At 41.8% G+C, this 19,846-nt stretch overlaps 2 protein-coding genes across 3 annotated transcripts; both read right to left on the bottom strand.

Moving 5' to 3' along the window:
* Positions 1 to 5,097: 5,097 nt before the first annotated feature.
* On the bottom strand, positions 5,098 to 11,234 carry gata1b (GATA binding protein 1b). The gene is made up of 6 exons (XM_063209466.1): positions 11,109 to 11,234; positions 9,784 to 10,043; positions 8,721 to 9,329; positions 7,661 to 7,806; positions 6,523 to 6,648; positions 5,098 to 6,080 (listed from the first exon to the last, which is right to left on the bottom strand). The coding sequence occupies exons 2-6, from the start codon at positions 10,028 to 10,030 to the stop codon at positions 5,727 to 5,729; spliced, it is 1,482 nt and encodes a 493-aa protein (XP_063065536.1). The 5' UTR covers positions 10,031 to 10,043; positions 11,109 to 11,234; the 3' UTR covers positions 5,098 to 5,726.
* A 2,268-nt stretch (positions 11,235 to 13,502) lies between these two features.
* On the bottom strand, positions 13,503 to 19,771 carry cdk20 (cyclin dependent kinase 20). 2 transcript variants are annotated; one of them, XM_063208757.1, is made up of 8 exons: positions 19,226 to 19,771; positions 18,875 to 18,988; positions 18,568 to 18,636; positions 18,204 to 18,325; positions 16,880 to 16,942; positions 15,738 to 15,861; positions 15,400 to 15,555; positions 13,503 to 14,549 (listed from the first exon to the last, which is right to left on the bottom strand). In XM_063208757.1, the coding sequence occupies exons 1-8, from the start codon at positions 19,298 to 19,300 to the stop codon at positions 14,367 to 14,369; spliced, it is 906 nt and encodes a 301-aa protein (XP_063064827.1). In that variant the 5' UTR covers positions 19,301 to 19,771; the 3' UTR covers positions 13,503 to 14,366. The 2 variants fall into 2 exon arrangements, with proteins under 2 accessions (XP_063064827.1, XP_063064826.1); XM_063208756.1 differs by having other exon boundaries at positions 18,568 to 18,756; positions 19,226 to 19,770.
* Positions 19,772 to 19,846: the final 75 nt, after the last annotated feature.

Below are 19,846 nucleotides of genomic sequence, written 5' to 3'. Positions count from 1 at the left end.
GGTACAAACCGGTTTTTAGTGTTTATTACGTCATTATAAAACACAGGTTCACGACCCGAGGACCATGGATGGTAACAGAATTTGAAGACAAGACGAGGGTTAAGTGCAAGAGCCTGGTGAGTGAAATGTTCATGTAATGTTCTTCAGTGTCTTTGAAATGTCTATGTAGTTTTCTTCAGTGTGCTCTTTGTTCTTTGGATACAATTAAGTTCTTATAGGCCAAATTAGTTTCTGATACAATCAGAGCCGTCAACAATCACAACTATTCCCAAAGTAGGCTTAGACGTAAGTAACAAACAAAAACATGTGGAGATATTTGAGTCACGCATTAAGCATTAAGATAAATGTACTGTTTAGTAGTCAGTAATAATTGTGTTTAAAAACCATGAACAAGTCAATGACTATGCAAATAAACTCACAGGAGGTCTCATGGTCCTTTGACCCAGAGGGGGCATCACAGTCAATTACAAAAGAAAGACTGCAGAGGAAGAGAGCCAGTTAGTGGGTTGGGGCTCGGGATATTTGTGCTCAACACACTCTCAAGTTTTTTTTTAAATATATATATTTTTGTGGTGTTACACCCTGATGAGGACCCAGTGTGAGTTGAAACCTGTTGGCGGTTTTACCAGTGTTACCATGCCCCAGATGGAATAAAGGGTTTTTAATTATAACTTCCTTGTCAACCTGTGGAGTTGCCTGAAGCTGGCCCTAGTGCCACCACGTTCTGAATGAAAAGACTTTAGTCTTCCTACTTCAAGAGCACCTACAGTTTGGAGTCTACAGCGTTGGAGAACAAGAACGCTCAGAAATCCTTCTTCTTCCATATATATTTTTGTATTTACCTATTGAGTTTGACACTGTGTGTGTGTGTACTATACTCTACTACTCTAGTATTCCAGACTAGGTTTTGCCTCAGCATATTACACAGTTTATACAGAAACTCCTATTAAGTGTATTTGGATGAGGGCTCCTTATAACAGAGCCAGATGGGATACGAGCGGCAAGACCTATACACAATCTAATATTGCATCTGAGGAAGGAAGAAAATGAACAGTTTCATCAGTAACCTTGAATAAAGTCATGGAAATACAGTAGCCTTACGGCTTACAGTAGCCACTCAAAACAGATCAGCAGATAACACATGGTGGTTATACGGAAACGGGTGGACCAAGGACAAAAAGTACCACAGACATTTGGGTTTGAAGTGATAGTTGATTCATGCAAATATGCTTCTCTGACTAACATTTGCTCACGGCTAAAAAGCAGCTATGCAGAAGTCATTCTACAAGACGTGTGTCAAATTATGGTGCTTTCTGGAGCATCCCTCTGCTAAGTTGCAGCAAGCAATGTTTTTTTCCAATGGGTTGTTGAAGCAACAACCCACATATTCAACTGAGCATTAAAGGTGCACTGTGTAGGATGGTGGCCAGAGTAGATATTGCAACTATGCTGCTCATTGAAAATGTGCTGTCTACTGCCAAATTTGATTAATTTGTGAATATTTATTAAATAATGAACTCGTATTTACTAGTATGATGAAAGTACAGTAAGTTGTGTATAATGTGTATTTCTGGACATTCAAAATGGCAGACAATGGATAAGATCCCCCTTTTCATATATGAAAAATGCAATTTTTCCAGTCATAATGAATACTTATAATCTGATAGTGGTGGCAGGTATTCATGAAAAAGGTAACATTTGTGGATGTGCAGCTTGAATTCTGGAAATAAACTACTAAAAATATTACCCAGTGCACCTTTAACAAGTACTGTACATGCGCCCATTCTTGAACCCTAAACAGCCCCCTCTCTGGCCTGTTCTAGAATTTCAGCATGCTTGGAAACAACACATGACCATCCTACCTTAATTCGTAAACTGTTGGTAGTGGTAGAACAGCAGAAAAAGGGTTGGAAATGAGGTGTGTGTGTGTGTGGTGGGGGTTTTGTGTGTGTGGGGGTGGGGGGGGGTGGTGGTATGGGTTGGTGCATGGGTGTTTGGGGTCATGAGAATTAAGATGTGAAAGAAACTTGAGTTGTTCTCAGAGTCATAAATAAGTCTAAAGTCGGTTGGAGAGATGCAGGTGTCAGTGTGTATCTGTGTGTGTAAGAGTGTGTGGGTGTGTATGTGCACAGGGGTGTCATTGAGGCCGTGGGCATCAACGGGTGTGTCTGTGCGTTGGCTGGACGTGTCCTGTGGTTCCTAATCTCCTCGTGTCATTTGCTGCCATTTCCCTCGCACATGGCCTATTCAGCTCATTAGATAAATTGGGCACATTCAGAACAGAGGAAGCGAAAAAAACAAAAACTTGACCAACGTGCCACTCTGAGATGCGTGGGAGCGTGGCCACAACATCACCAGCAGCCTTCCATCTGTGCATCTCCCCTTTCCTTTTGCACTTTTTTTTGAAAGTCCGGAAAACCATAAGCCTCCTGCGTTGCACAATGTGGCTCCAACGCGGGGCTGAGGAGTAGAGCTATGTGGTCAACCGTGAAACAGATGGAGGCGCAAAGGGGGAGGGAGGAGGAGAGGCAGAGAACAACAGTTGTGGAGAAGTCGTGAAGATACAGTCACTTGGCATACATACATACGCATGTAAAGTAGAGTGCTTTGTCCCTCACAGAACCTTCATAGCGAAGCCACAGGTCCATTTCTGTGTCCAGTGCCTCTTGGGCCTATGAACAGAATGACCTTTGTCTGAAAGGTCACAGTGTGTCATGCTTTCCTGTCAGGGTTAGTTCCCTCAGTTGTTAGTGTGATTAGTAGTGTGTTTGATGTCTGCTCTGCCCTTCACTGTGACCTCATGTGAAGATTATTGTGGATCTCACATATGCAACTGGCAAGTCATAACCAGAACCAGGTTCTGTTCACTACATGGGCTTATTTTGTAATAATAATAAAAAAAAAACAATCCTGAGGAGACTTGCCTGTGGGTACAGAAACTGGCACCGTGCTGGCCTATGACACTGGCACTTGAGAATCGTACAACAAAGCTATATGAGGAAATCTATTGACATTCTTTCACAAACAATTAATGTTTTCTTAAATTATGTATGTACCTCAACAAGTAGATAATTTCCTCTGTGTCTGAATTGTTTAAAGATGAATTGTTATTAAGGAAGAGAATATTAGACTGATGTAATTTTAAACCATGACTGCTTTGCATCCAATACTAAGATCTATTGGAATGAAAGTGCTTAGATACTGTGATTTAAGATCCACAACAGGCAACAACACAGTTCAAACAAAATTACTAGTCTTAATGTTTGCTATATTACACAAGCTTGTGTGGGAGAAATATAGGTACTGTATTTCCTGAAAAGCAAATGAAACAACCATTTGCTCTCCTATTGACATAACCAGACTACCATAAAGTTTGTGCTGTCTACCTGACCTGAAAACAGAGATCATCAAACTAAATGCATACCATTTCTGGATCTGTGCCAGTTAGGCTAGGTGCATAATGGCAAAACAGGGATTTGCATAGTGCCCAGGGACGTTACATATACAGGAGGCTATCGTCCACCAGACCAAACCTCAACAATATAGTAGCCAGTCTATGGCAAACAAATGTTTTATTTAAATGAAATCCTATTTGCAGTCATGTTGTAAATGATTAACATTTTTCTTGGTAATGGGGCACATACATCTGTCTACTCTACATTACTACATTATGGAAACAGTCGTTCAACAATATTAGAGCTAGCTATCTGGGCACCAGTGGCAGTTTGGTCCCTAGCAAGCCAGACGTATGGTAAATACAGGGGGTGCCAAAAAATGTACACACACTTTAAATAAACTGTATGTAAAGTAGTTGTTTGTTACCTCCGCTAAGGAGGTTATGTTTTCGGTGGCGTTGATATGTTCGTTTGTTTGTTTGTCTGTCAGCAGGATAACTCAAAAAGTTATGAACAGATTTTGATTACATTTTGTGGAGTTGTTGGAAATGACAAAAGGAACAAGTGATTACTGAAGGTAACGCAGCCATTAGAAGAATTGTGTGTGATTCGAATTGTCAGCAGTGCCTTGATCAGAGTGGATGTCAGTTTTAAGGCAGGTTGTGATGAAACAATACAATTATGTCTGTAAATTCTATTACCCTTTGAAAATGACATGAATGTCAAAAAACACATAGCCTATTTTACAATGATTTAAAGTGTGTACATTTACAGAGGGGAAGGGGGTCCATATAAACGGCCGTTCACTGTCTTTTTTTAAAGACAAATAGAGGGTTAACAATCTTTGTGCTTAGAAGCATCCAACTTTTAAATAAAATAAATTCAGACAGATTAACTATAGAATAATTCATTTTGTTTTATTATTGCCGGTTTTTTTCTTTTAGACTTTTTTGTATGTTTTTTAGACTTGTCTTTGTGTACTGTTGTAATTGTCTGTATGTCCCAGTGTTTATTGTACGGCTCCCAAAGCGCAAGACAAATTCCCTTCGGGGCAATAAAGGTTTTCATTCATTCATTCATTCACTCATTTTGGGGTTGGAGTTACTCCAACCACCCTCATCAGATAAGTTTGGCCTTAAATGTTGTACTTAACACACCTAAGCCTCGGCATGATTATCACATGTTGATGTTAACAAAAAAAAACAACCTCTGAAAACACAGAGACACCAGAGATTCTAGGAGTATTATGAGTCCCCTCCTGACCCAGCTCTGCTAATGGCTAGGAGAGGAAAGAACCAGCGGGCCCCAGGGAGCCCACGTAGGAGTCCGTGTGGCTGTGAGGCTCTGGGGCCCCCAGCGAGGCCCTGGATATGTGGGTGTAGTAGTCAGACTCGCTCACGCCGCCTCTCTTGCCCTTCCTGCTCTTGCCCGACACCTTGCGGTTACGTGTCTGGATGCCGTCCTTCTTCATGGTCAGAGGTCTGTTCACCTGATGGCACACAAGGGATTAAAGAAGTAGTCAAGGTATGTTTATGTTAACATAAATGTTTTTTTTTTAATTAAAAGTCACTTTGTCTGATGGAGACCTAGTAGCTGCCACATTAGATTATTTTTAATTCAAGACAGAACAAACCCCAAAAATACAGATTTTTTTCCAAGGCATACCACATTGAAATATTTAGATTTATTCAAATATATACAGTTAGAAATTACACACAGAACACATTGCATACACTTATCACAGCAATAAATATGATTGTGCCAACATCAGTGAACATATAATGCAAAGTATTTAAAAAAAATAAGTGCTGGGCTTCTTGGATTTAAAAACTACAGTAAAGAAACAAATTCCAAAAAAAGTTCAAGGTGTGCACTTCGCACTTAAGTATGACTACCCCTGGTAAATTCTTCAACATAGTAAAACATGTGTCCTTTTATTTTAGGTGTTCCATTTAACACAATTGTGTTCCTTGGGGGCCCAATTAATTAATTTAATTAATCAATTAATTATTTTATAATTAATGAATTGCCTACCCTAATTTGAAAATCACAAGTGAAAACACGTGGCTGTGCTTATTGGCATCCCTTTCATAAGGTTACTACAGTGTAAGACGGTAAGAGAGTCTAAGATCTCTGCTCATACTCTGGCCTCCAGAAAAAAAACTATAAAAAAAATATAAAACCCCCACAAAAAACCCTAAAAAACTATAAAACTCCCTCAAAGTTAAAGCGAACTTGGTCAGTGTGCGGGGGTGTTATAGTTTTATCTGATCAGCAACCATCCTCATCTCCAACGCACTTGCCAGCTGAGGTGTGCGAAAACATCCCTAATCATACCCTGGCCTCTGCCATGAGTGTGGGTATGAGGCCAGTGTTTGGGTGGTACGGGTGGTAGGGCAGAGAGACGGTGGCTGGGTGCAGGGCTGAGGAGGTGGACGAAGAGGAGATGATGTGATGAGAGGAGTGGTGGTGGTTATAGGAGAGGAAAGAACCAGCGGGCCCCAGGGAGCCCACGTAGGAGTCCGTGTGGCTGTGAGGCTCTGGGGCCCCCAGCGAGGCCCTGGATATGTGGGTGTAGTAGTCAGACTCGCTCACGCCGCCTCTCTTGCCCTTCCTGCTCTTGCCCGACACCTTGCGGTTACGTGTCTGGATGCCGTCCTTCTTCATGGTCAGAGGTCTGTTCACCTGATGGCACACAAGGGATTAAAGAAGTAGTCAAGGTATGTTTATGTTAACATAAATGTTTTTTTTTTTAATTAAAAGTCACTTTGTCTGATGGAGACCTAGTAGCTGCCACATTAGATTATTTTTAATGACAAAAAAAAAAACAGCAGTCAAGCGGACAATTTTAAATTTTAATTTACTGCATTTTACTTTGACTGGCCAACCCGGTGGGATGTGCACACATTAATTAATTCGAATGCATAGCACATTTTATTCAACTAAGCCATGTTTTCTGCAGCTTGTTTCAAATATCATTGAATACAAACTCAGTAACCAGGATTTGGAAAACTGCAGAAATTTCAATATAACTTTTTTTTTCTTAAACCTTTTTAAAAAACAAACCTAACCCTCTGAGTTGTAGGCCTATATTTTTAAGAGTGTAAGTAAAAATCAGCCCTCTCACATTGTGCAGTTTGTAGTAGAGGCCACAGGCGTTGCAGACTGGTTCTCCACTGGTGTTGCGTCTCCAAAGGGTTGTGGTGCTGGTGTGGCAGTTGGCACACTGGGTGCCTACCCTCTTGCTAACAACCTTTAGAGAATGGGTTTAATTAATTGGGATGATTACAATTAAGAAAAGAAGACATTTTATGAAAAAAAATGTCCTCTCTACTACATTTTGTCAACAACATCATAAACATTTTATTACATTACATTAGATTACATTGCATTTGACAGACGCTTTATAGCCAAAGTGACTTTCAAACGAGGTGCACGGGAAATATACAGAACAAGTGCAGATGCAATTTTTTTTTTTTTTCATAATCATTTTTTAAATCATTTTTTCATCATATAAATGTTATGTTACTCCCTTTTATGTTAATCCATCATAAACAATTGTAGAGTAGAGTACATGTAGAGTATCATTTATTGATCCCGGGGGGAAATTCACCACATGTCTACCAATAAAGAGTTTGTACATTTTCAACACACTTTATGGAGAATAAAGTCATTCACCAGCTACAATGGAGCGATGATAATGAACAAGATCACATTTAGAAACATCACATTTAGTCCCACCAAAAGGAAGGGTAACACTTTACTTTACGGATCGCTAATAAGGTGGTAATTTCATGTTAATTTCACAGTTATTTCATAGTTATTTCAGAGTAATAACTGTTTGTTTTTAGTAACAACAGCAAAATAACCATACAGTTTCCAGTGCATTGTGGTGACACCCTGATGACTCGCAGCACGGTGACACTTTGTTGACACACACACACACACACACACACACACACACACACACACACACACACACACACACACACACACACACACACACACACACACACACACACACACACACACACACACACACACACACACACACACACACACACACACACACACACACACACACACACAATGCACTGGAAACTGTATGGTTATTTTGCTGTTGTTACTAAAAACAAACAGTTATTACCCTGAAATAACTATGACATAACTATGAAATTTATACGAAATTACCACCTTATTAGCGATCCGTAAAGTAAAGTGTAACCAAAAGAAAGCATGGCATAAGCGCAACACCGGCCACTTACCAATCTTTTCTTGGGCCGAATGAGCGGTCGGTTCTGTCCGTTCATCTTGTGGTAGAGTCCGCAGGCATTGCAGAGGTAGTGGCCAGTGCCGTCCCTTCTCCACAGCGGGGTGGCTGTGGCCCCACAGTTCACGCATTCTCTTGCATCTGGAAGAGCACACAACACACAAACCCAAGTCAAAACACACTCACCACCGACCCCTAGCTCTCATCCTCCTCCTGTTTCTAAATAAAAACAAATGAAGAAGTGACTCTGTTGAGCCTTTCAGATTAGTGTTGATTGTAAGTCACTGTAAGTCATTGTAAGTGTCTGCTAAATGTAATGAATTGAAATCCACATATGAAACATCTAGTAGAGAAGGAGCCCTGTTGCCCACTGCTCAAAGGCTATGATGACTATACTATATGTAGCATTGGTCTTTCTGGCATTCTGACATCATTGGCAATTCCTTTCTTATACTGAGAGGAGAGCTCTACTCCCTCCAACACAAACCACCTAGCCTTGCCCCCTGCTCACTCCAAGAGATCCGAGTTGACACTTTTCTCTCTCATTATCCCTCAGTGGTGAAAAACAACTTCCAGAAGCAGCAAGACTTGGATCATCTCTCTGAACCTTCAAGATGCAAGTAAAGGCTCTTTTATTTTGTGACTTTTACTGCACCTGATGCCTGAGCTGGCCCAGACCCGGGGTAGACCCTAAGTCGTGTTGAGCGTGGGGCTACTCTCGTTCAGTGGTTGCAGTGGGCTCACCAAAGTTTACAACGGTAAAAATATGGGTCTCTTCAGAAAGTTTGAGAATCACTGCTCTACTTAACTATGTGCTGATGTACTTTTAAAAAAAACAACCCCATTTGGCATTTGCACCTATTGTTCTGTACATTACCTGTGCACTTTGTATCTGCAAGTGGTCTATGCTATGATTATGTCCTCGACTGCTTTGGATAAAAGTGTCTGCCAAATGTAATGTAATGTAATGTAATATACTGTCCAAATGTTTGAAATAGAAATGTTCAATCAAATGTGCTGCATTTACAGCGTCAAAAACGTATGCTCAGACTTACCCGGAGGACAGAGGGCTATTTTGTTGCGCATTTTGGGGGAGAAAGAAGAGGGCAGGTAGATGGCCGTGGCGGCGGCAGCAGAGGCACCGTGCTCTTGCGAGGGAGACACGTAGGAAGTGTAGTGAGGATGGCCGTAGGGGCTCAGGGGAGACTGAGGGGAGTAGTTGTAGCACCTCCCTGTTGCGGGGCTGAGAAGGTGGTGGTGGTGGTGGTGGTGGTGGGGAGTGTGGAGACGTGCAGCCTCCTCCCCTGCCTCATGGGGAGTCAGCCTCTCCCCCTTCACACACTCCTGGAGACGGAGGTTCTCCTTGTAGTCCTGGCCAGGCGTTGGCGCGGTGGTGGGTGTGGGCTCCATCCTCAGGGACTTGAGGGAGGAGAGGGAGGTGGCGCTGGGCAGGAGCGATGGGGAGAGGTGCTGGTGCTGGTGGTGTTGGTGGTGCTGGCTGGGGTGGAGGGAGGACTTGGAGAAAGGGCTGCTGTGCCAGGAGGTGGAGGAGGAGGTGGAGGAGGAGGTGAGCTGGGGGTAGGAGCTGGCTGGGGGCTGGCCTGCAGAGCCATCCAGCCAGGAGAGGTTGTTCAGGAAAGGAGGGGAGGGGTACACCTGACGCACTGGTGGAAAGAGGAGAAACATGTGGAGTGAAGCACTTCTTTAGAAGATGTTTGCAAGCACATTATGGGCAATATATCAGTGAGTTTTTAGTAGCAAAAATTGTATGTATTCTGCGTTGTGATTTAGTTTACACTAATTTGTTTTCATCACAGCAAGTATTATGAACATACAGTATGTTAGCCAAAAAAAGACCAATGCAGCATATTGCCTTGATATTTTATGAAATATATAAATAGATAGTAAATTAACTCAAATTAAAAATCATCAAAACCAATTCATTTTTTTGTAGAATATTTCAAGTAGTTTCTAAACACTGCATGTCAACTGCCGTTGCATTGGCAGGTAGGCCTACTACATCAACAGAGTGCTTTGACCCGTATAGTAATTAAGATTAGATGCGGCAGATTAGCATAACTTCATATCAGTGATATTAGAGGGCAGAAGATGGCTGACCTGGACTGTGTCTGTATGAGGCCGTGTGAGACGTGTGTCCACTGTGGACAGCAGCCGTGCTGGTGGTGTAGAGGGCTGAGGGGAGGCCACTGAGGTCCGAGTCCACGCTGGAGAAGGAGGGCTCCTCTTCAGGCAGGGTCATGAATGCAGACGCAGAGGCAGACTCTGGTGGGAAGGCAGCCAGGGCCTCGGGAAGCAGGAACGCCGGGGACAACCAGCGCGATGGCGTCTCCATGGTGCTTTCCATACTCTCACTGCTGCTGCAGTGTCCAACAAGAAACATGTATTACTTCTTTTACATACAAAGTGGGGTAACACTTTAGAATAACTACCCACAAACAGCTTTATAAACACTTTATTAACATTCATTCATGATAATGATAACTGATCATAAACAAAGCATTTATAGATGTTTGTGAATGAACTGAACATTTGTGAATGTGAATGAACATTTCTATGTTCTCCACTGCACAGTGGAGTGGGAATCAACTTCTACTGGATGAGTTTTACGTGTGTTTGCCTGCTAAATACATTTATAACCAGTGGTTTCATGCCTTTTGGTCTTTGGAGGACAAACTTCCAGGCCTGATGCAACTGTGCTGTGTGTCTACTGTGTCAATATAGTATTTCATAACATTTGCAAATATTTGGTTGATAATGACTTCATTATTTATGAATTGTTTATAAAGCGTTTTATAGGTTATTCTAAAGTGTTATCCAAAGTGGTTTAAACTGCAATTAGTTTATCCTCTGTTTTCACATTTCAGAACAAAACAAAATGTTGGCTTTCTTTTTGTTGCGAAAAAGACGTGATTGCTGGAGATGAAAACAGACGCAGGTATCTGTTGGAAAACCTGTTGTATGATTTATGCCATTTTACGGTCCCTTATCAAGTTCTAACGTTGTCATGTTCATTTAAAGTGAAGTTTACAGACAGCTCTCTTGAATTAACTCGATTAGACATCTAAGTTATTATGTAAATTTGGTGTAGCTTGAGGTCTTTGAACATGTTCTTCCTGTGGCACATTTTTGTAATGACATTGTCTGGATTTTCAATTTTACACAGCTGTCATGCCTGGATATAGACCTCAAACACCCTAATTCACAGTGCAATGCACACTCATTTCAACTTAAGATAAATAACACATTTAAATTCACCAAATCCCAAAATGCTTACAGCACAAAAACATTGCTGGTGCCATATTTAACTTTACTTTGAAGAAAAAAAAAAAATCTTTTAGAAAAGCAAAATTTGAAAATGCACGCTGCTGCTCAGCACATCAGTGATGAACATGGAGCAGTGCACCACAGTGAAGTGTGCTTACCTGTGTGTGTAGCGCAGAATCTATCTGATGCCGATGCAGAAGTCGAAGCAGGTGACAGGCGGATCTGCAGAGGCTTGCGTTGCGATACCATGTGCCAGAGAGGGTGAGAGGTAACTGACAGCAGTGTCTGACTGACACAGACAAAGTTTAGGAGCAGAGGACAAAGGGAGGGCTCTCAAACACACACACGTGCACACACGCACACGCACACGCACACGCACACACACACACACACACACACACACACACACACACACACACACACACACACACACACACACACACACACACACACTTGTTGAAGACACACCTCCTGTGTGGGTTACACTGGGGGTCAGGAAGCCCTTGTCACTGGCACTTCTTCTCAGAGTGGTGCTTTCTCATCCTCTCGCCTTGCCAAGGTTTTCACCTTTAACTCTACTTTTAACACTACAGGGAAGCTCATGTAACACTGACTGTACTGACTGACTGTAGTCATAACACTGTACAGTAAAGTTCAATCAATCAGATTTGTTGCTTGCTTGTATCAGTTTAATTAATTTGGCATAAAGACATTGTCATGATTTGCGACACTGAATGTGAATGTATTCATGGAGGTTGGGGATTACCGCATGTAGTTACTGGTTAGTGACAAGAGCATCTACCATGAAAAGTTTTGCAGTCTAAGGCTGGCATTTGACTTGTGTTACTAGTATGTGAAGTACTTCAGGGCTTGGAACAATATTCAAGTACTTTATAATGCTATTGAATAACATTTCCAAAATTCACACTGTATCAGATTCACTTTGTATGGATCAGTAAGTAAATCATTGATCAAGTGGATGTTCATGATATGGGGCAGTTTTGAGAGTGAAGCACTTTTACTAGGTTAGCAGGCAAGTGCTCTGTAAATTGAGTGAAAGCACCTGATAGGCAGGTAGACAAAAGGCAAGCAGGCAGCAGCACAAGAATGCAAAAGAGATCTGTCGATATCACCCCAACTGAACCGCGGTGCAAGTGGAGTGTGGGAGCTGGGATGCAAATGTGGCAAACGCTGCAATCAAGCTGGGAGATTATGGCCCCAATGGTGCCCGGGAGAGGGGACAGACAGTGGAGGAGTTGTGGGAGTCATTTGATAGGCAAAGTGGACTGTTCTTTTTCCCCTTTGTGTATTCATTTCTCAGGGAAATTCATAGGAAGACTGTGTGGGAGGTGAAGAGGGAAAGAGGAACGGTGGTTGATATAGGAGTGCATGGCTTGTTAGGAGTATTAGTTGTCATTGAAGACAATGGGAGGGGGAAAACAATATGAACCTTCGTTGTAGTTTTATTGTGTCGATATTCTACCAAAGCTTGTCTTCATCAGAGTACGAGTTGTGCATGTTTGGAAATAGCTTCCGACAAACTCCAACAAAATGGTTTCTGAATAACCAGATTTCCTATGTTTTCTCTCATCCTAAAACTATTTGATTATCCAGTATCATAAATATTGTGGGCCGCATTGCTGGCAGCATCCCAGCCTGTAAAGCGTCTAGTCTAGACTTCCATGCAAGGTTTTCTGCGTTGCTTAATACAGCTCTACATTCAGTGGCGATTTGACGTGATAACGAAATGATAAGGGGACATTTACTATTAATAGCATCTAGTCTCTTACAGTGTTTGCATGTATGAAGATAACAGTTGAGTGTTTCCTCTATAGCTTTTCAACAACGCAGCCTTTAGTTGGGTAATAGACAGTGCGAATGGAGGAAGTGAAATTCACAATAGGTACAAAGCCCACAGCAACCTTAGATGAAGGACTGAGGAAGGCACGATGGTCAGACTTAGGTGTCTTTTTAGCAGTTGGCAAAACCAAGAAAACACTTAAAAAGGTATAATGTTATTTTTTTGTTGTTTACGTTCCAGAATTTATGCTGTTCATTCATGTATGTTTTCCTTTTCACGATTATTTACCAAAACCATTAATCTCTAAGTATTGCTTATGACTTGGAAAACTACAGTTTTCATGCATGAAAAGGTGAAGCTTCTCTGTGTTGTCCATTTTGATTTACCAGTAATAGACATCTTTGGCGGCAAAACTTACTGTGCTTTGGACAGATTAGTAAATATTAGTTTATTGCCGAGTAAATACTCATGAGAAGATGAAGTTTGTGGATGGGCAGCATTTTGGAAAATGAACGACTAAATTACCTTTAACAAGGGATTGGCTTTGGAAAAAAGAAAGAAGTGAACAATAGCCTTCATCAGAGAAAGGTTCAAGGTAATGAAAATGTGACTTGGCACATCAATTTGTGAATGATGTTACTGTACAAGTGTCATGTTATGTTCATATTTCTATGACGCATGGAAAACAAATACTTCTGTTTACAATGAGGTGTAAGCTTATGCTGTAGGAAACAAACATCACACATGGTGCTCAAAAGCCTCATAATAAACATTTGATTTAATGATGAGGTAGTTTATATACATATGTACACTATTATAGTTATTATGATGGTAACAACATCTCATAATTCAGTTACTTTTTTCAGCACACAAGTTCATAAATAAAAAGGCCATATTTATTTAATCCAACAGATTATCTGGGTCAAATTTCGCCTGTTCCAGGATAACTGTTAACCTGGGGGAACTTCCATGAAAGAGCCTTATCTTGGACATGCACGACAGGCACCATCTCTCCCATCCAAAACCACCTTCTCTTATCTCTCGCTCAAACACATGTGGAAGCATCGGCCAAATTTCCTGAAGTTGAACTTGCCCACTGCACATTAGCAAAAATGGATATTCTGGGAATCTGTTAACAAACAAACAGAATTTCAGCTGAATGGCTGGATGTGTGACGCCTCACATGGTGTGTTTGGCCGACAGAAAACCATGCCGGTTCCCGTCCCCGCACTTATAACCCACTTAAGTGTTCAAACCAAAAAGGTTTGCGATTCAAACAGAAAAATATGTGAGATTTCTCTGCGAACTGTGCAGACTAGACTCTTTTTTTCAGCTGGTTCATCCTAATATGCAACCAACCCAGTAGGAATATAATATAAGTGGTTGGCAAGTTAGCACTCTGAACCTAACTGATGTAAGAATGGGTAGTCTACCAGCACTGTTGGCCGGCCTGGAAACAGCAACAGCCTACTACGAAGAGGCCTCACTGCTTTGTATATTCCACGGGGTCACTGATGGTGATGGCAACAGGTAAACCAATTGAAAAAAGTCAAAGTGGCTCATACGAAAGCAAACAATAAATAGTAGCGTTTACATTGTAAGAGCATGATGATTGTCACTGTGTATATCCCTGAATGAGAGCGGGATCTACCAAGCTTTCGTGCAGGGGTCGATCTATGCAGAACTCATGGGGGGGCTGCAGGCGCTGATGGGAGTGCTTCGCCCCGCGCTGCGGAATGGGCAGCTCCGAATGATGGGCAGGGAGGGGGTCCGTGAAGAAGTAGGGGTGCAGCAGTGCCTGCAAAAAACAACAAAGGAAAGGTATGGTAATGGTCAGTGCCAACAAATGTTTCAGGTCACTGATGAGAGTGAAAGATTAAGAAGACAACTACTACCATGTTTCTGTCGCAAGCTACCATTTTAAATACAGTTGGTAATGTGGGGTATTAATGTACAGTACATATGCAACTCTTGAATAATGTACATCTATGTAAACCACTTGGATAAAGAAATAACCTCAAAGACAGCACAACAGATGACTTAACAATAACGAAACAGCGTCTTCTGCCGACGTATTATCTACATTCAAGTTTTATGTATGCATGACAGAACTTAGCAGACAGGACTTCTAATGCCTTTAAGAAGGTATCGATTTCGAACTACATCCAGATCACAGATTACAAGATCAGCGGCTATGCGGATGTGACCGTCAGGAAAAAGCAACAGTTTACCTCGACTACATCATCCCTCACCTTGACAGCCTAATACCAGCAACACATTTGTATGGTAATAATAATGGCTGCAGCTGACTGTGAAATTTGACAGCTGAGAAAAATAAAACCCTCAGCTTGTTCAACAAATTATAAACAGAATTTTAAATCAATACATTTTCCATGTGAAACCAAATTTGGGCCTAAAATACCGTTTCCCTCAAAAATGAACTTGGAAACCTGGGTTGTCTTATATCCAATATGGCAGCGTACCACTAGATTGATTGGGTCCATACATTCTCAGATCAGTGTTGACATTAACACTGCATTTTTATTATTTCACTTTCTTTCTTTTTACCCTTAAAATTATGCTGGACAAGAAGGGGAAGGACAAATACCCTTGCGGAATGACAGAAAGAGTTTGACAACTGTGCTAACCTGTCTGGCACTTATCCTCTGCTTGGACGGGTAGACCAGGAACTTCTTGAGCAGGTCCACGGCCTGAGGGGAGGTGTCTGGGACGATCTCCTCCAGAGGGATCGGAGGGTTCTCTTTGAAGGTGATCTTGTTGTAGTCCGGCAGTTCAGTGATCTCCTTCGTAACCCAGTGAAATGTGAGGGAAACAACAGGGAACAATATTAGAAATGGAAACAAATGGAGGGAATTCAGTGAATAAGTGATAATGTTCAAGACATATGGGGTTGAAGGATTTGTGTGCATGCATGTCAGTAGTATAGAGTTTCTGTCTTTGTAAGATTAAGATAGGATTCTCTAACCGGCCAGACGCGCTGGTTGGGAGTTCCAAGGACCCGCAGCACACAGCATAGCTGCTCTATGTCATTCTCTCCAGGAAACAACGGGGAGTTGTTCAGCAGTTCCCCAAAAATACAACCGACCGCCCTGGAAAACACACACGCACACAAACATTTTGAGTGCTCCTCAAGGTTAAAGGGTGTGCTACTGCCACCTGCTGCTAGGTTAAGGTTAGGCGGCTGTCAGGCAGCTCGGCACCAAATTACGGCAAAGATGATTGATTTCCCCCAGACCCACCCTGAGGGAACAGTCTGGGCGTTGTGGTAAAGGATTACGGTTACATTGCCTTTCCATTTTTTTCATGTAGAGGAATAGTGCAACACTGCTGCTTCTTTAACAGTGCTTTTTAACTGCATGCTTAAGCCTACATAACATGTTGTCCTTTGATTCTTCAATATAGTCTACTACTGTATAAAGGGGATCGGAACCCCCCTTTTGCAAGGACCAGTCACAGGGCCAGATGTGTATATGCGAGTCATACATTAACGTGACCCTGCATGCACTGCACTCCATAGCTACTCCCTAGGCTGCATTTGCTCCCATAGACATGAAATACAGCACTATGGAGTATCTTGCTCTACCCGTGGGCATATACGAATAGATCTGTGTAGATAAGACATCCATATATCTCTATGGCTCTACTCACCTACCATCTTTGATTACAGTACATGTAACTAGACTGCTTTGGAAGCCGTTGGTTTAGTGAGTAATCAAGTGACCTCAAAATATGTAAAGCTCCTCACAAAAAGGGTCTTGTGGTGTCATTTTCATCAAAACAAAGTCATAAGGATGGTATAGTGTGAGTTTTGCTGATTGGAATACCACATAGATGCCCGAATAAGTAAGCAGAGTCTTTCACAGAAAAGTAGAATACAGTATGTACGTGTCTTTGGGGTGTCATGAGTCAGTGGGCTGGCTAAGGTGCCATACCATTAATCTGGGGACCCAGGTTTGAATCTGGCCTGGAACATTTCCCAATCCTTCTCCAGCTCTCTCTCTCACTTATTTCCTGTGACTAGTTCACACCGTCCCATGAAATAAGTCATTAGAAAGCCCAAAAGTAGCTTTTTTTTTTTTTTTTTTAAAGAACATTTACGTGTCTCACCAAAGGTCCACACCTTCATCATATTTCCTGGCCCCATAGAGAAGTTCTGGTGCTCTATACCACCTAAAGAAAAAAAGACAGTAGCCATCAGTATTCTGGCTCTGGGTCATAAAAAGCTCATGCAGCTTCAAAGTTAAAACACATCCTTGACACCATATAAAGCAAATTTGTTTGTCTTGGTAACATCAGACCACACAACATGGTTCCAGTGATCCATGTCCTTGGTCTGTTCATCTCGTTTGAGACCAAGATAAACAAATTTGCTTTTGATGATAAGAAAAGATAAACTTTTATTGTCTGTTTGCACAGAAATTTGTCTTGCATGACACTTCTCCATCATCCACATGTAAACGCACATTAAAGACACACAAAAACACAAGATGGCCTATATAGTCTGGTCGTCTAGGTCCATAAGCCGTTAGGGCAGCACAGTCCAGCACAGCACATGATGTCAAGATGTCAAGTTTTACAAAAAAAGTGCATCATCTGGCTAGTCAAGCATGGTAGTGGGACTGACATGGTTTGGGGATGCATGAATGTTGTCAACATTGGAAATATGAACGTCACCTAAAGAAACATGCATGTCAACATGCGCTGTGACTACTGAAGCAGATCATGATACTCTCCATAGGATTTCATTCAAATCTCACACCCATCTATTTTAGCCAGGTGCAGACTCAAAGTGTAAAAGTTCAATGTAAGGCTAGGTTGAAACGCACACTGATGACATCCCTTTTAATCCCTTTTCATTTCGAGATGTTTCGGGCCAACACGGCCCCTTCTCACACACTCTTTACAGGATTTTAACCTGGGGTGTACTCACTTTTGTTAGATGTTGTCAAACGTTAATGGCTGTATTTTGATTTTTTGTGAGTGAACAAGAAATGTAAGCAATTATTAACAGGTCGCTAGTCATTGTGTCGAAGTGAAATTTCTTAAATATACTTAAGAATCTGTACTCACTCACTGTGACATACTGTATCACAAGGTGAACTAACGCTCTCTGAACAGTCCTGGTATCTTTTACAGTAAAAATCAGACCTGCTAGATCAGGCCGGGTTCCCAAAGTTTACCATGACGTGGCCCCCTAGTTATTTGATTACAAAGTTTATTTTATTTCGCTATACTTTCCTGTCAACCTGCCCGGCCCATAGCAACCCTTCGCAGCTCCCCAGGGGTCCCCGGCCCCCACTTTAAAAAAAACTACTGTGCAAGATGGCTTGTGTTAGGTGGACAGTCATGGACTGATATGGCATTGCTATATTCAAGGCACTGAAGGCCCATGAGGAAGACCCATTTGAGAACCAATCTCTGATACTCCTACCTTGTAGCCACTTGATGACTGTAAAGCCTCTCTCCCTCATTAGAGAAGAGTCTGGCTAGGCCAAAGTCAGCGATTTTCAAATGGCCAGTTGAGCTGATTAATAGGTTGGCTGGCTTTAAATCCTGGAGAAAGAGAACAACAACACGATACATTACACAACAACAACATTACACTGAGCTGAGAAAGAAGCGGTACATTATTCTCTACACAAAAGCGAAGGTTCTACTACATTTAGTCGATCACTGTATACATATGCTTATTTTCTTTACTGTACGGCTATATATTTGTTTGCTGAGAGTAAATCTCAATTCAACATTGTTATCGCACAATTTCCTTTCATTTGAGTGTAATGTGTGGTCCTTACACGGTGCATGATGGAGTTCTCATGGCAGAATGCCAGCCCCTTCAGCAGCATCATCATGTATCCCTTGACCTGGCATTCGGTGAGAGGCCTCTGTGAGTTTCGGATAACTTCGGACAGGTCGGATAACATGTACTCAAACACGAGCACAAAGCCTGTGCCGTGGGGAAACACGTCTTTCAACTTCACAACCTGTGCAAAACATTATTACAGTCATTGATAAGCTGCTACCCTTTCTATCCCAGCAGGTCATCGTGACAAGCGAATTAAGTGGAAAGCCTGTGTTCAACGGCACACTTAAATAACTCACATATTGGTTGTCTTCTATTTCTTGGAGAGCTTTGATCTCTCGAAGTGCTTGATTAGGTATTCCATCTTCAAGCTTCCTCAAAGCCACCTTCTTCAGTGCTACCGTCTCTCCAGTCTAGAACAGTTCCAGTCATATTTCCACATGACATTTGTGTACACAACACAACTGTTGTAGCAAGATAACTAAATTAATTCAGCCTGACTACTTTCTGGAAATGCAATGGAATAACCCCAGCACAAGTCCACACAACATCCTACATGTATACAACAATGTGGTGAACTAGTCCAGTAGGTAAATAAAGTTAGCATTACATCCTAGCTAGCACAAGAGGGCATTAGCAAATCGACTGACCTCGATATGTTTCGCTTTGAACACAATACCGTGGGCTCCCTCACCAATTCGTCCCAAAATACTATATTGGTCCATTTCCCGAAGACACTTCGCAACAAAAAGAGAGAAAACAGACGGCAATGCAGTCTTGCAACACACAAGTTAGTGTGTGTCCATAGATTTACGTTGTTTCTTCGCCAAGCACTGAAAGAATGGTCATGTTTGTTTCTATGGATACTGCAGCAGCTAAGGATTATGGGCTGGCCAAGAATTGAATACACACTTCTGATTGGGCCACGTCACTGAATCGTTGTTTTGACAGCTACATTCCAACAATGTGTGAACCAAAGTAACATTTTTCTCCATAAACTAGGCTTGCTTGCTATCCCCCCCTTACTCCACTGTGACTAGTGTTTTCCCCCTGAGCCACTAGTCATTGCATCAGCCAGTTTTAACATCTGTTGCTTTTTTTTAAACCATTATATTACATGTCAAAGGTCAGAAGATGGAGTAGTAAAGTAAGTGCTATCTACATAGCTGTCCAACATGAAAACTAGTTTAAGAAACAAAAACTGAACTGAAACGGACAAGGGGAAACACTGGGATATGGCATATTCTAATGATATGCCTAAGAATAAGTGT

Source organism: Engraulis encrasicolus, chromosome 10 (genome assembly GCF_034702125.1).
Source record: "Engraulis encrasicolus isolate BLACKSEA-1 chromosome 10, IST_EnEncr_1.0, whole genome shotgun sequence".
In the NCBI taxonomy this organism is placed as follows: domain Eukaryota; kingdom Metazoa; phylum Chordata; class Actinopteri; order Clupeiformes; family Engraulidae; genus Engraulis; species Engraulis encrasicolus.
This window is presented reverse-complemented; position numbering and strand designations above follow the sequence as displayed.

Bases quoted from the DNA above. Each gene is read 5' to 3' on its own strand.
- cdk20 (XM_063208756.1), bottom strand. From the start codon at position 19,300: ATGGACCAATATAGTATTTTGGGACGAATTGGTGAGGGAGCCCACGGT. The intron at 15,862-16,879 runs GTGAGACACGTA...TGTGTTTTCCAG, and splicing joins GATGAAGGTGTGGACCTTTG to GGCGGTCGGTTGTATTTTTG. The intron at 15,556-15,737 runs GTTAGAGAATCC...TGGGTTACGAAG, and splicing joins CCAACCAGCGCGTCTGGCCG to GAGATCACTGAACTGCCGGA.
- gata1b (XM_063209466.1), bottom strand. From the start codon at position 10,030: ATGGAAAGCACCATGGAGACGCCATCGCGCTGGTTGTCCCCGGCGTTC. The intron at 9,330-9,783 runs GTCAGCCATCTT...TCTTTCCACCAG, and splicing joins CTCATACAGACACAGTCCAG to TGCGTCAGGTGTACCCCTCC. The intron at 6,081-6,522 runs GTGAGAGGGCTG...GTGTGCCATCAG, and splicing joins TCTACTACAAACTGCACAAT to GTGAACAGACCTCTGACCAT.